At 42.0% G+C, this 14,648-nt stretch overlaps 1 protein-coding gene across 3 annotated transcripts in view; it reads right to left on the bottom strand.

Moving 5' to 3' along the window:
• CHD7 (chromodomain helicase DNA binding protein 7) overlaps positions 1–14,648 on the bottom strand; it is a 191,004-nt gene that overhangs the window by 22,861 nt on the left and 153,495 nt on the right. For all 3 annotated transcript variants that reach the window (XM_072804529.1, XM_072804527.1, XM_072804528.1), the window contains 7 exons: positions 13,099–13,354; positions 7,014–7,224; positions 6,293–6,488; positions 5,819–5,986; positions 5,409–5,588; positions 2,339–2,449; positions 2,042–2,247 (listed from right to left, as the gene is read on the bottom strand). In XM_072804529.1, coding sequence (XP_072660630.1) covers positions 2,042–2,247; positions 2,339–2,449; positions 5,409–5,588; positions 5,819–5,986; positions 6,293–6,488; positions 7,014–7,224; positions 13,099–13,354 — 1,328 coding nt within the window. The remainder of the gene's footprint in view (positions 1–2,041; positions 2,248–2,338; positions 2,450–5,408; positions 5,589–5,818; positions 5,987–6,292; positions 6,489–7,013; positions 7,225–13,098; positions 13,355–14,648) is intronic.

Here is a 14,648-nt window from a genome sequence, read left to right on the forward strand (position 1 = left end):
AACAGATGGGCAGATGCTGTCTGCACTGTGTCTCCTCCAGGCCACATCTCAGGATGGAAGCCAGCCTCTCTCCTACCTTCCTCAGGGGCCCAGGGCTGTGCACGGCGAGGGCCACCTCGGCTGTGGTCCCAGCCCTGGACGGGTCCTCTCTGGCTTCTATGAATTCTCAGTTCCTCACCCTGCAGGAGCAGTCCTCAACTTCAGGCCTTTCGACACAATGTTCTCTCTGCCTGGAACTCTCTCCTCCCTGCCCAGCACCCAACTCTCTCTCCTACATGGACTAACCCACAATGTCCACCTATCAAGTCACATCGCTGTCTGTGGAATTCCTTCTTGTATTCCCTGAAGGTCAAAAGTGGGGGGATGATACCAGAGCTGTGTCTTAAAGGAGCGACATGCTTTTCCCCTCCATCTGCACAGTCTTCCTGGCCATGGCACCATCACGGTTTCCTGCCACATTTGTTTGTTCACCTGCCTTGAGGCAGGGGCCGTGACTGTCCTACTCCCAGGTTTCTTGAGTATCCTAGCACAGTGCCCCGCCTCCAGTAGGGGTTTCCTACAGAGTAATGCCCAGGGGAGGAGGGAAAGACACTGTGCTTTATGTATACTTCTTAGCTTTAGGAATTATTGATGTGTTCCATTCCTAAAGTAACCAGCAAAATTCTCAACTGTGATCGTTGGCTTGAAACATCCAAGCTGGTGCAAATTAGCAAAAGGCTCAGGTGTCTGTCCACCACATAAGAACAGACAAGAGAGAATTGTCTAGATTCTTATAGATAATCAGCTGAGATATAGAAGGTGCTTCAGTTGAACTTCATTTATTCCATAAAAAAATCACTGATCTGGCACTCAATGTATCTGCTGGCATTGCACTCTTCCCTGAGGACCTAGAGAAAAGAGTCCTGGGCTTCCTGGAGCTCTAACTGGGGCTCCAGCAGGAGAGCCTGCTACTCTTAGTCATAAAACAATGTGATGAAAAAAAAACAACAACAACAACGTGATGAGTGTGATGGAACGTGCAAGCCAGACTCTCTGGTAGAGTGCCGAGGAGATGCCTGTGCTGGATGTCAACGACAGGAGCTGTTGGGCAGATCAAGTCTGTGTGATGGGGCGGGGGTAAGGGGGTGGGGAGTGGGCTGCTGCTCTAGGCAGTGGAAGAACTTGTAGAATGACAGAGATAAGACCTGAGGCAGAGCATGGCACACTGAAGGAAATGAAGTGGGCTGTCCCAACAGAGGCCTGGGCCACCCACAGAAAGGACCAACAGGACAGATGAGAGCCAGATCAGAGCTCTGTGTGCCATGTTAACAGAACGTATGTATTTACTCTGAAACTACTGATAATCAATCCACTGCAAGAAATAATCAAAAGCAGGATATCATCAGATCTACAGAAATGGCATTTTGGTGGTAGTTTTTTTATTTGAATAGAGCTTGCCTGCAGACCCATAAAATGCCAGAGAATTCTTATTTGCAGATTCAGATATTTTAGTGAGCACCTTGCCATCATTCAAAGCATCATTCAAAGCAAAGACTCAGAGATGAATTAGATATGGATCCTGCCTTTCAGAGACATGTTGTCCAGCAGAAGTACAACTCAGAGTTGAAATAACCATCCATTTATGTTTCAGATGAGTTAGAAGAGCCTTATAACTGAGATGATTGCCTTTAACAACTCTTTATAGCAGAGAAATACTAAAAGACCACCACAGTTGAAAATTTTATGCGAAGAAGCTAAAGTAGGAAAAGGTTTTGTAATTTTGAGACTTTGTTCTGAGTTATTATTCACCAACAAGTATATTTGGATCTGACATAATTCTTTAAGGGACAAATTCGTGCTCCCTCAAATCCACGAGGATATGAATGACTTGTGACCACTTTGACCGATCAGCCCTGAGCCCTATCAAAGTTGCTGCAAAGTCATTTGCTTGACTGCACTATAGGGAATCACAGAAATCCAAACACAAACACGATTTTTTCTACGCTGATTAGAGTTCTGGTATTTAAAATAAAATTCTGTTTTTCATGTGAGCCTGACTTACCCATAGACGAGCAGATTCTTCTCAACTCTAAAGCACTCACTCCTCGCGTAGCCCTGGGACCTGTCCTGGGGCCGCCTCGGCTTTGTGCAAGGCTTCTCTTCAGAATCACTTTCCAAGTCTGAAAATTCCATCAGCTCGTCTTCCTTCACTGCACTGTATAGCCTGGTTTGCTTCCTCACTCTTGGAGTGTCAATAACCAGGTTGTTCTAAAAAAGATAGCAGATAAATCTGAAACTTCTAAAAAAGCATCCCTTGGGTTAGATTAGATAGGGCTTTGAATGGGAACCTCTCACTCACCCTCCCATTTAAGGCATCAATATCCAATTCAGCCTTCTTAGCCCACTTTTGCCAGAAATTTGGATCATCCAAGGAAATATCTGTTCTATTTCCAGATGCAACAAAACTGGCCTAAAGGAGAAAAAATATGCATTACTTTGAGATGCTTTTCTCGGAGGCAAAATGCAAAGTAGCTTTCATTTACTCATTCAGCCAAACATGTATGCATTCCTGCACTGTGTGCCAGATGCTGCAGTCAGTGGGCTAGGATGAAAGCGCTACCGTCCCTCAGGTAGCTCTCTGTCCAGGGGTTTAAATAGATCAGGAAGTGAAAGATGACAGTACAGCATATTCGGTGACGGGTGACAATGGTACATATAGGTACGACAGTTATCCACGGGAGGGACCAGGTTCATGAGGGGATGCAGCAACGGCACTGCTGGGAAGAAAGAAGAGGCTCCCCAGAATATAATTCCTGGGTCAGGCTAGAACAGGAAAGTATGTGGAAATGTTTGTGACAGAGCATGTGCAAAGGCTCAGAAGAAAAGAAATGCAATTGTGTCATGTGGCTGGTGATAAGAGTAGTCAGGGGAGAGCAGCTAAAGGTCAAGCTGGCGAGGCAGACGGAAACCAGGTCATGCAGGGCCTTGCATGTCCTGTTAATGAGGCCGGAACTCTATCCTGAGATAGCAGTGGACTCTTTCAAAATGGAAATCATCTCAAGATGGACACAATCACATCCAAAGCCACCTGTTTAAGAGCTCATACTGATGTCCTGGGACATGGGAGGTTACTGCAGTGGTTTGCAGAGGAAGCAGCTCTATAGACTGAAAATGGCTCCACAGAAGTGGAGAAAAGGAGACAGTCCAGAAATGTTTACTCTTTAAAAAGTAAAATGAAAGCAGTTAGAATCTGGGTGGATGTGAAGCATATAAAATAGGTGGAGGAGGTGGGGGGTTTGGGGTGGTGGTGGGAGGCGGCAGTGGCCAAGAAAAACCTCTGTAGCCAACTTGGCATATGAACAGCATTAGTCAGGCGAAGTAACCGGGGGTGTGAGTTGAAAATGCACATACACAGAGGGTGGAGAGACAGGCGTGAGGAATCTGCTTTTGCACAAACTGAATCTGAAGTACCTGTGAGGACAGAGAACAGAACCGGGAAAGAGGCTGAAAGACATGAGAGAGAAGGTCCGGCACAGAGCCCAGAAGAGGGAACCTTTCAAGACTGGAGTAGCTGGGACAACTGGATGTCCATAGGCAAAGGGAAGGAGACGGGCCCCTATCTTACACCACAGGCAAAAGTTCACTCAAAAGAGATCACAGACCTAAATGTAAGGGCGAAAACTATAAAACTCGCAAGGAAAGAGCAAATCATTGTGAAGTTAGGTTAGACGACATATCAAAAGCGTGAACAATAAAAGAAAAAATGGGTAAACTGGACTTTATTGAAACTAAAAACCATTAAGAAAAGACTGGGAGAAAATACCTGGGAGAAAATACTTGCAAATCATATTGCCTAATGAGAAACTTCTATCCAGAATTTTAAAAGAATTCTTAATATTCAATAATAAAAGCCAAGTAACTCAAAAGGTGAATAAAAGACCTGTACAGACATTTTACCAAAAATGATATACAAATTGGTCAACAAGCACATGAAAAGATGCTCAATAGCATCAGAGAAGGCAGATCAAACTAGAGTGGGTGATCACTTCACACTAATATGGCTATAATCAGAAAATCAGAAAATAAAAAGTGTTGGTGAGGATATGGAGAAACTGGAACCCTAAATCACTGTTGGTGTAAAGAGAAAATGGTACAGTCACCAGAAAACAGTCTGTCAGTTCCTCAAAGTGTTAAACCTGGAGTTAACATATGACCCAGCAATTCTATTTATAGTAGATACATGAGAGAAATGAAAAGATACTTCCACATAAAACCCTGTTCATAAATTTTTGAAACAATGTTATTCACAGTAACTCCAAAATAGAGACAACCCAAATTTCATTACCAGCTAGTGAATGGATAAACAACCCCAATGCCCATTATCAACTGCTAACAGAGGTACATCTATATAACAGAACGACGTTCAGCAGAACAAGGGAACTGACACATGCTACAACACAGATGAATCTCAAAAACACTATGCTGAGTGAAGGAAGCCAGACACAAAAGACCACATGTTATATGATTCTGTTTTGTAAAATGTCCAGAGTAGGCAAATCTAGAGAAAGGAGATTAGTGGTTGCCAAGGACTTGGCAGGGGAGGGGCAAGGGGAGGGGAGGAGGGAGAGGCTGGTTGCTAATGGGCAAGAGGTTCTGGGGCGATTGAAACACTCTAGATTTAGATGTGGTAATGGCTGCACAAAGTCTGCAAATTTGGTAAAGGCACTGAATCATACATTTAAAATTGGTGAATTTTATGCCAAGTGAATTACATTTCAATTAAGCTGTTAAAAATAAAGGTGTAAAGGGGGCCTGGGTGTGGATAGGCGGAACTATGCACAGGGGAAGCCTCAGAAGGTGCTCTCAGTCAAGTAGCGGGAAGGAAGGCTGGGTGGTGACCTTCACCAGAGCTGGTCTAATGACAGGGTGGGGGAGGGGTGCAAGCTGGAAGTTGAAAAATTAGCAGAAAAGCAGGTGGTGGGGACAGCTAGTACAAATAACATTCATGTGGATTTTAGCTATGAAAGAAGGGTTATAGAGCTGTAGCTGGAGGGCAACATGAGATGAGAGGCTTTTTTGATAGGAGTGACTCAACTGTTCTTATAGGCTATGTCAGGATCTCAGGAAACAAAATTATGTCAGAGCAGGAGCTCCAGAAGTGGAGAGGGTGGGATCAAGGACAGAGGAAGCAGATATGAGGTCAAGGTGAGGGTGACTACTAGGGCCATATACAGAGAAGGGAACCCAAAATGCACACAAAGAATCTTCTATGCATCAGCAGCTCCACAGAGATGTCAAAATTACCCTCTTAATTCTTAATTAAAGAGCAAATGTTACATATGCACCTTAGGGGCACTTTATAAGATCCTGCTTTAGGTGAACTCTATTATGATTCTACAGAAAGCCTGTCTCTTCAGATTAATTCGCACCTTAGCAAATGTGGAGCCTTTCCCTTCAGACTCAATGGTGATAGTGTGGGTTCGCCGCAGGAGAATCTGATCAATATCTTCTTCACAGAATTTAGACCCTTCATCCTCCTCATCCATGAGTGCACCATAGGCCCCTTTCCGTAGCAGATCTTCTATTTCTTTCTTAGAAAGTTGTTGTACCTGTTTTAGAGAGATATTTTAAATAATTCAGAACTGAAATGTTTGTAGATGACACAAATGCTTCATTGTACTTAAGGAGGATAAACCTGACTCATAAAAAAGAAAATGTGACAAAATAGGCTGAAAATATTGAGGCTGAAAAGTAATTCAATGCTGGACAATTTCTTACTATTAGCTAAATAAAGTTAAGGCGCCAGAAAAAACAAATGGTCTAGGCAAGTGTGGATTACCCCATTGGTAGCGTTTTCTCTCCCACTCATGGACTGCAGCACAGCTTTATCCAGGCCGAGCTTCAAACTAGCCTTGTCGAACATTTCCCTTTCATAAGAATTTCTTGTAATCAGCCTGTAGATTTTCACAGATTTGCTCTGTCCTATTCTATGACATCTAGCCTGAGCCTGAAAGAAAAAGGAAATGAATGGTTACCAAAGAAAGAAAAGACTCAAGTGTCAGTTATAAGAGCACCCGTTCCAATAAGCAGAGGTGCAGTACAGAAGGTTAACACACTAAGAAATTACTTTTACGTTACTAGTAAATTGATTACCACTTGGTTCATTTGCCCAACCATGGGATGCTACCTGAGTGACTACACAACTTTAATTTATTGGTTTGACTGGGGATTCTTCATCATAATGGAATAACTTAAAAAAAAGAAAAGAAAAGAAAAGAAAAAAGGCATCAGGACGATTTTTGTGTATCTTTACCTGGAGATCATTTTGGGGATTCCAGTCGGAATCAAAGATGATGCAGGTATCAGCAGCAGTAAGATTAATGCCTAAACCTCCTGCCCTTGTACACAGGAGGAAAACAAACCGATCAGAATCAGGTTTGGAGAATCTGTCGATAGCTGCCTGGCGGAGATTTCCTCTCACTCTGCCGTCGATCCTTTCGTATGGGTACCTAGAAAACGTCAGGATTAACAAGAAGGCCTGCCGCATGGCTACAGCACGCTTGTTTCTTTTTGTAAAGAATATTACAACATGGGATATATACCATCTGAATATTATTTATCAGAAATAATTTCAGAGCAAACAGGTTTCATTGTAGTTTGGGATATAATTGGTTGAATGCTCAAAAATCAAATTTTATTTTATGTCCTCCCTAGTTAAATAACTTAAGTCTAAAAATTGCTGACCCCTCTTACAGTCAAATAACAAACAATTTTAATTTTAGGTAAGAACCATTTTCCCCTACTCAAATCAAAGAAATGGGAAACAAAATTGCCATTAAAAGTATGCAGAGTCCTACTGTAGTCACCACATAGAATAACAGCTATGTACATCGACAGTTTTGAAAAAGAGATGTGACACATTTTTCCCCACCCCATCCCCTCTATTATGAATGTCACTCTGAGGTGAGCCACTTGGAGCCCCATGAAAGGTCATTTTTTATTTCCTTTTTATTCTTACGGTGCGGTGGCCTCACCGTCTTTGAATGAGGTAGTCTTCCAGTATGTCCAAGCAGCGCACCATCTGGGAAAAGATAAGCACCCTGTGGCCACCAGCCTTCAGTTTTGGCAGCAGCTTGTCAATCAGCACTAGCTTGCCAGCAGCCTGGATCATCGCCTGGAGCTGAAAATCTGGAGAGTCTGCATTGTGTGTTTCTTTAAACTCTTCCAAAATTTTCTCTTCAGCACCTGCAGAGATTGGACAGCATAACGTGAATACTGTAAAAGGTTTTTATTACTAAAAACAATGAACTTGCTTTCAAAACCCACTGCTAACTATAGGAACCAGGATGCCATACTCATGTTTATGAATATGAATCCATCCGCTTACTAAAAGTCAGGTCTAACACAAAACCATGAAAGTATAAAAGGGATCAAAGTTTTAAGCACAACACATTTAAACATTTGGGGGGGAAAAAAACCACATTTTCCAACAAACAAATGTTTGCTGTCTGTAGAAACTGAATTTCAACAACAGACTGTCAAGCCAGAAGTGGCAGAAACAAGCCAAGGGCCAGATACCTACAGAAAACTTGGAACCTAAATTGCTAAAGAAATGAAGAACTGTTTACTAGCTGAATATAAACACAAACAACAAAATCTGTTCTGAAGCTAAGAAACAAGGGAATAGAGTTCTAATAATTACAGTGTCAGGGCAGTAGTTTTTGTATATAACTGTATGTAAACATAGCCAAAAGGAGGGCAACAAAAAGCAATTCCTTTTCGAGGATAATTTTTAGGGATTTTTTTAGGGGTTCTGAACATACTTCTTCTATTGCAATCTCTAAACCTCCTTCCATGTCCATTCTCATCTGAGAGTTTCATGAGGTACCAAAATTCTATCCTGAAGTGGCAAAAGCTTTTCAAGTGTTTAAAAAACAACAGCAGCAAATGACCTTGTTTCACGTAAGGCTTCTATGCCTATGTACGTCACCCTCTTTTTCTCATTAGCCTCATGCAGATGATTTCTGCTTGTTCAAAGACTTGGGTGCATTAGAGAAGCCTCAAGAGAATGACATTGTCAGAAGAGCAGTGCTTACATAACTGCCCCAACCCCAAACACACACAGGCTAAGCTTCCTTCAACTACTTAGGTGGCTTAGCTAGAATTAGACGGCACCAGTCTGGCCACCTCCCATCCCTGGAGTTAATCGGCCAGGGCTGCTGTGCTCAGCGCCTCTCCCTAAGGATGGGGGGTAGGGTCACCTATTCTTTGGAAAATACAAACAAATCCACCTAATGGGATTGGTTCCCAGCCCTCGACTCTCCCAGAAAGTGTAAACTACTCTTCTTAGCACGGGGTTTAAACGTGTGAACTAACAATACATGTGATGAGTATGCATAAATCTCAAAGGGGGCTTAAAAGTTAAGTGAGTCAGACCCTCATGGCCTCTAGGACAGAACTTCCACAAGCAGCAATGTAAGTAAGAAAAGTGCCATCCTATTTCCACTCTAACGGCACTTGCGCAAATTAAGTTATGGCATGGTCATATGCAGAAATACAGCTTGTTAATTATTACAACAGAGAATCTTACTGAGATCAGATTAAAGTCGCTTTATGCCCTTACCCAGGCACTAAGGCCTCAGCAAAGCACACTGTTACTTGTGAAGAAGGGGGCTTGGCTGAAAATGCTACTCTGGGTCAGAATGGTTAGTCCCTCACTACCTTTTCCACATGAATCAGAAGCTCTTCTCTAAGTGGGGGAAAAACAGGGAAAGGTTTTGTAAAAACAAAATGTTGTTGAAGAGCATTAACAGGAATGTCCCTGATGATAGAATGTTCTTGAATAAAGTTGAATAATATTTTTCAAAACATAAAATTTAGAAATCTAGGTCCTGGATTCAGGACAAGACAGCCCTCAGGAAACAAGAGAAATAGATTTAAGTCTGTGTCTTACATTAGGTCTTTTTAAAAAGTTTGTTCTTGTGCAATATAGTATAAGCTCTTTACAATTCAGAAATAGATTTTGCTCCTGGTATTCGGCTATTTTTTTTGTCTATATGAAAATTATAACTCAGAATCAAAATATAGTATATTGGTTTAAAACAAGCTAAGAAAAAAAATAAATAAAACAAGCTAAGGACCAAAGAATGTTTTTCACAAATGAAATAATCATTTTGAAAAGATAAGTAAAAGACATTTGAATAATTTTATTAAAAAACTGAAAATACAAATAATTTCTCAAATTAGCAGAGAAATTTTTTTCACTTTAACTTTATTCTGAGATGAGAAAAGTAACTTTCTTGCTTTTTGATTGCTACTAATGATTTCTCATCTTATAAAGAATAGTCAAAATTAAAATACATTTGTCCCTACCTGACAAAAGCTACAGCTGAATTTATCAATCCAGCTCTTTGTTATGAATTCAAGGTGTTTTGTTTTTTTAAAAGATTTTATTTATTTCTTCATGAGAGACACAGAGAGAGAGGGGCAGAGACACAGGCAGAGGGAGAAGCAGGCTCCATGCAGGGAGCCCAATGTGGGACTCGATCCCAAGTCTCCAGGATCACGCCCTGGGCCGAAGGCAGGCGCTAAACCACTGAGCCACCCAGGCTGCCCTGAATTCAAGGTTCTTAAAGTGCAGGCAGTTTTAAAAATATTAGCAAACATATTTCCTATATGATTCCTGTAGCACTATATTTATTATAGCCAGAATGTAGGAAAGAAGGGTGGTGAAGGTATTGAAGAGAAAGCAATTTCTACCTTGCAACATCACAGCCAAACTGCCCAATTTACCATTTATCTTGATGTTAGATTTGCAAATATCAATCTGAAAATTAGCTGGAAATAGGTTATGATAAGCCAAAATACTTTGTTGACACTGCCCTAAATTAAAGTACTATTCATGCTACATTTCAAAATGTGTGTGTGTCTCAAAGACAAATTGAAACGAGTGTGCACTCACTTGAAGCGAGTGTGGAAATCTGACTTAAACAGATGGTCACTGTGAAAACAGTACCTGCGATGGTAGCTAGCTATAACAAGAAATTATTATCTGGCCAATGTCATCCAGCCACAAACAAGAAATAATTTTCTTTCAAAGATTACCAAAAAAAGAGTTAGGATTATTTATCTGAAATTCATCCCATCATGCAAGCTTCAGCTTATTTTCTTTCTGCCTATTCTTTTTTTTTTTTTTTTAAGATTTTATTTATGTATTCATGAGAGACACAGAGAGAGAGGCAGAGACACAGGCAGAGGGAGAAGCAGGCTCCATGCAGGGAGCCTGATGTGGGACTCGATCCTGGGACTCCAGGATCACGCCCTGGGCCAAAGGCAAGCGTTCAACTGCTGCCACCCAGGGATCCCTTTCTGCCTCTTCTTCTCTGTGCTGCTCAGATCTCCAACAACGACAACAAATGACCCTGATGTCACTCCTAACCATTAGGGGACCTTGACCAAGTTTTCAACATTATTTGTACTCTCACATAGGGAACCTAAAACTGGACATTCCACTCTCTTGAGGCTGGGGCCAGTAACTGTAACTGCATTTATGTTTCCCAGTTACCTGCTACCCTGATCTAATAAAGCAACAAGTAGCAACAATTAGCCAGTACTCACAGTGCACCCCCCAAAACTGCGCTAAGCACTTAAGATATCAACCCACATTTAAAATATTACTCAGTTTGTGTTCTATCATCCTTTCTAATTTTCTTCCCTCTGCTTTACTTATATTACACCATATGTCACCAACTTATGCATATAGTTGCTTCTACTTTCCACAATTACCAAAATGTTATGCTTTCCTGAATTGAACTTTAGCTTGATGGGGGCTGCTTGACTCTGCCACCACCAATAGGAATTTCGATTTAAACTTCAACACTGAAAACTTCCTTGAATCAGCTCAGTTACATGTGTAGAGGTGGCAGCCCATCAGTATACCTTCTACTCCAGATTGTGGATGAAAATGGGAGGTACTGGCCGTAGAGCAACCTCAGTGAAACCCAACATCCACATGAGCTACCCAGGCAGTTGTAACGCCTACTGTGTGTGTATATACTTTCAGCTTCTCAGCATAGAGGTATATAAAGACACACTGCTTAACAGATTCTTCATAACCTGTAGGCACAGAACACTGACCCCAAGGTGTGACCAACTAGGACAACTGCCACAGACCCAAATTTTAGAAATCCTAAAAAACTCATGGTCAACAATGAATTAAATAAGATGACCCTGAAGAGCAATCAGCCAAGGAAGAGACGACTCCTCCCCCGAATGTTCAATGCATATAATGAGCACGTAAGCAGACCAGGTAAACTTGAGAGAGCTGCAAGCGGGTATCTGACAACTATCACTGAGGTCAACCCTTTCACACACATCCTGCTCGCAGCATTTAAGCTCTTTTGTGAGTGTCCTCCTGTGCCCCGTGGACGCTACTATTCCTCATTTTCTTTTCACCAGATATTAAATGCAAAAGTGTGCATCTGTCACACATGTATTGTGCTTTACTCACACCATCAGTCACCCTAAGCCCCAACTCCACCTCCCCACCTCAGGAATAGACAGGTCAACACTCACAATAATGGCCTTATAGGCTCTTAAACACACAGTGATTAGTAGGCTGGCAGCATTAAACATATAATTATCACACACGATACTCTCTTTAGAAGACAAAGCTAAAAGCACAAAGTCTGAAAAGGAAATTCATCGATGTCACACCACAACAATGAGCTCAGGTGCTATGCTGAGACAGTCTTGCAGGTGTGGACCATTCTGTCATTTAATAACAGGAACATGGGGGTCTGAGATGCCTGACAGGTGTGTATGTCATGAATGGGGGCGGGGAGTGGAGGATGGGATTCTTTAAATTAGCTGCCTCTGAACTTCATGGATTGTGATAAAGACAAAACTAAGCTTTGTTCCTACTCACCTAGAAAGGAACCTAATGGCGTTGCCAGCCATTTGCAATCACACACAAACACCCCAACTCAGCCGGCCATCACCTTTCTTTAACCCATATTAACTCCGGCCAGCAGGGCAGGCAGCAAGAGCCTTCTAGCAGGTCTTTCCCCGCTCCCTCCCATCTGTTTTATATGATGTTGCCAGATCAATCATCCTGAATCATTTCTCAGCTCAAACACTAGCCATGGTTCTCCACTGTCTGCAGACAAAAGCCAAATTCCATGACCTAGCCTCGAAGCCTTTCCATAGCTGGGGCCACTATGTGCCTCAGGTTCCCTGTCCCACTGCTTCTTACATGGACTTTATACTTTGGGCAAGTTCCCCCTTTGTTTTCCTGCTTCTTTGTCTTTGCTCATGTTATTACATCAGCCTAAATGCCCTTCTCTTTTCTGCCCTTCACTGGCAAACCCCTTCCCACCCCCACAGGCTTGTCTCAATTGCTTTCTCTGTGGCTTCTCTAATCCCCATCCCTGACAAACCTGAAGGCTCTCATATCCTCCAATGTCCCACATATCACATGTATGCCATATTTATCCCTTTAATGATTTTCGGAAGTACATAATACAGGTTTTTACTCAAATCAGTTACAGGACACTATCAATTTAGTTAAGAAAACAGGAAGACTGTAAAGTATTCATCAGTAACAGAAACAAACTGTTAGCAAAGTTTTTGAATGATCTCTCATTCTTAGGGAATAGGTCCTAGAGGTCTCTAGACTGAAATTTCCTGCAGACAGCTGCCAGCTGCCTTCTCACACCAGTTCCTCTTTAACTTCTCTGATTTACACACACACACACACACACACACACACACACACACACCAAAGTCTCTGCTGAGGCTAATCTCTCTTTAACTATGAGCACTGTTGGTGATTTTTAGGTATGAGCACCCACACCTCCTTCCAAGGGGTAAGACACAGAGTCAGGGAAGTAGGAGAACAGCGAGCTGAGGTCCTGCTGCTGCAGGGATCAGAAGGTGCAATGGTCCCTTGCCTGTAGCCACCACAGAAGCAGGCGTCACGAAGAACAGGAAGCTGGTGAAACCCACGTTGAGATGACAGGATCCAGTAATGACCACAAACCATCAAGTCCCCTGTCTGGAGGACAAACAGGACTTCTGGAGCTCTGTCATTTAAACACATTCGCTGGTGCATAGGCTTACCGTTAATAAGGTATGGATGATTGCAGCACTTCCGTAACTCCATCATAGTGTTTAAAAGGTTAGGTACATTAGCTTGACCACCACCTTTGGAAAGAAATGTGAAATTCTTCTCAAGGATGGCTCGGTAATATTTCTTCTGAATGTTTGTTAGCTCAACTTCAATAATAGTTTCTTCTTTGGGGGCCAAGTTCTTTTCTACATCCTCCTTGAGACGTCGCAACATCATTGGCTTTAGAATAGCCTGGAGTTTTTGCACCTAAAAAAGGACCTTAAGTAAATACTGGAATCATGATTCACTTGCATGCTGAAACATATTCTAATGTAAAAAATCAGGATTATGCTATTCATTTACCATTGGTTTTCACTTGTCAAAGCCCAGTAAGGGTATGAAGGCACTGATCTCTCAGCTTGCATGACAGAAGAGTATGAAGGTTGAATGAGTCCAGGTTAAATGGCCTATTTCAGCTACCTGAGAGCCCGAAAAGCCAAAGGCCTGACAAGCACACAGCAGAAAAGAACCCAATTTATTCACTGAGCTTCCCTTCTGTTTGTCTCAAGCCACAGGGATGATGAGGAAGAAGGAAGAGGTGATGTCATGGAGTGTTATGCCTCAGTTCCCTTCCCTTCTAGAAAAAGCTAAGTGAACGAGTAGGCCAGGTGTTACCTACTCCCTCCATCAATAGGAAGGCAGAGAGATCTCTCTGGTTCTCGTTTCTGTTGATTGGCATTTGGATATACAGCACACAAGACAGTTTTTATTTTAGGAAAAGCAAAAACAAAACAGACTTCACTCAACTAAACTAAGAGGCTTTAGACAATAAATTATGGAGGGGTGAAGGGGAGGACATAAAGACTAAGATTGCAAGTGTATCTCCATCTCTGTTTCAAATACAGTATAATAATAAATACCACAGAACTCTTAGGATGTATAAAATAATTAACTGCTTTTCATATACAATACCTCACTTCTCACAGAAATCCTGTGGGGGTAGTTTATTTTTTTATTTTTTATTTTTTTTAAAGATTTATTTATTTATTCTATGATAGACATAGAGAGAGAGAGAGAGAGGCAGAGACACAGGAGGAGGGAGAAGCAGGCTCCATGCCAGGAGCCCGACATGGGACTCAATCCCGGGACTCCAGGATCGCGCCCTGGGCCAAAGGCAGGCGCTGAACTGCTGAGCCACCCAGGGATCCCTGTGGGGGTAGTTTAAATGAAAACATGTAGACTCAGAAAAGTAAGCAATATGACCAAGTATACATAGCCAAGAAATAAGACTAGAATTTCAAAACTCCACAAGGCAAATAACTATAATTTCCATGGCTTCTAACACTGTGGTCAAAAGTATACACAGCAAAATCATTTACCCGAATAGCATGGCAGTCTATGAGAATTACATGAACAGGTAAGTAACCTCTCCCAACAGATCTCAACAGCCCCTCATGAGGGTAAACAGACAACAGAACAAGAAAACCTTCCATAACAAAGACCCAGAACGTCCAAGGAGAGGAGATATAAAGCTCACTTAACTAAGTAGGTGAGAAAAAAC

This window comes from Canis lupus, chromosome 28 (genome assembly GCF_048164855.1).
Source record: "Canis lupus baileyi chromosome 28, mCanLup2.hap1, whole genome shotgun sequence".
NCBI classification, from domain to species: Eukaryota; Metazoa; Chordata; class Mammalia; order Carnivora; family Canidae; genus Canis; species Canis lupus.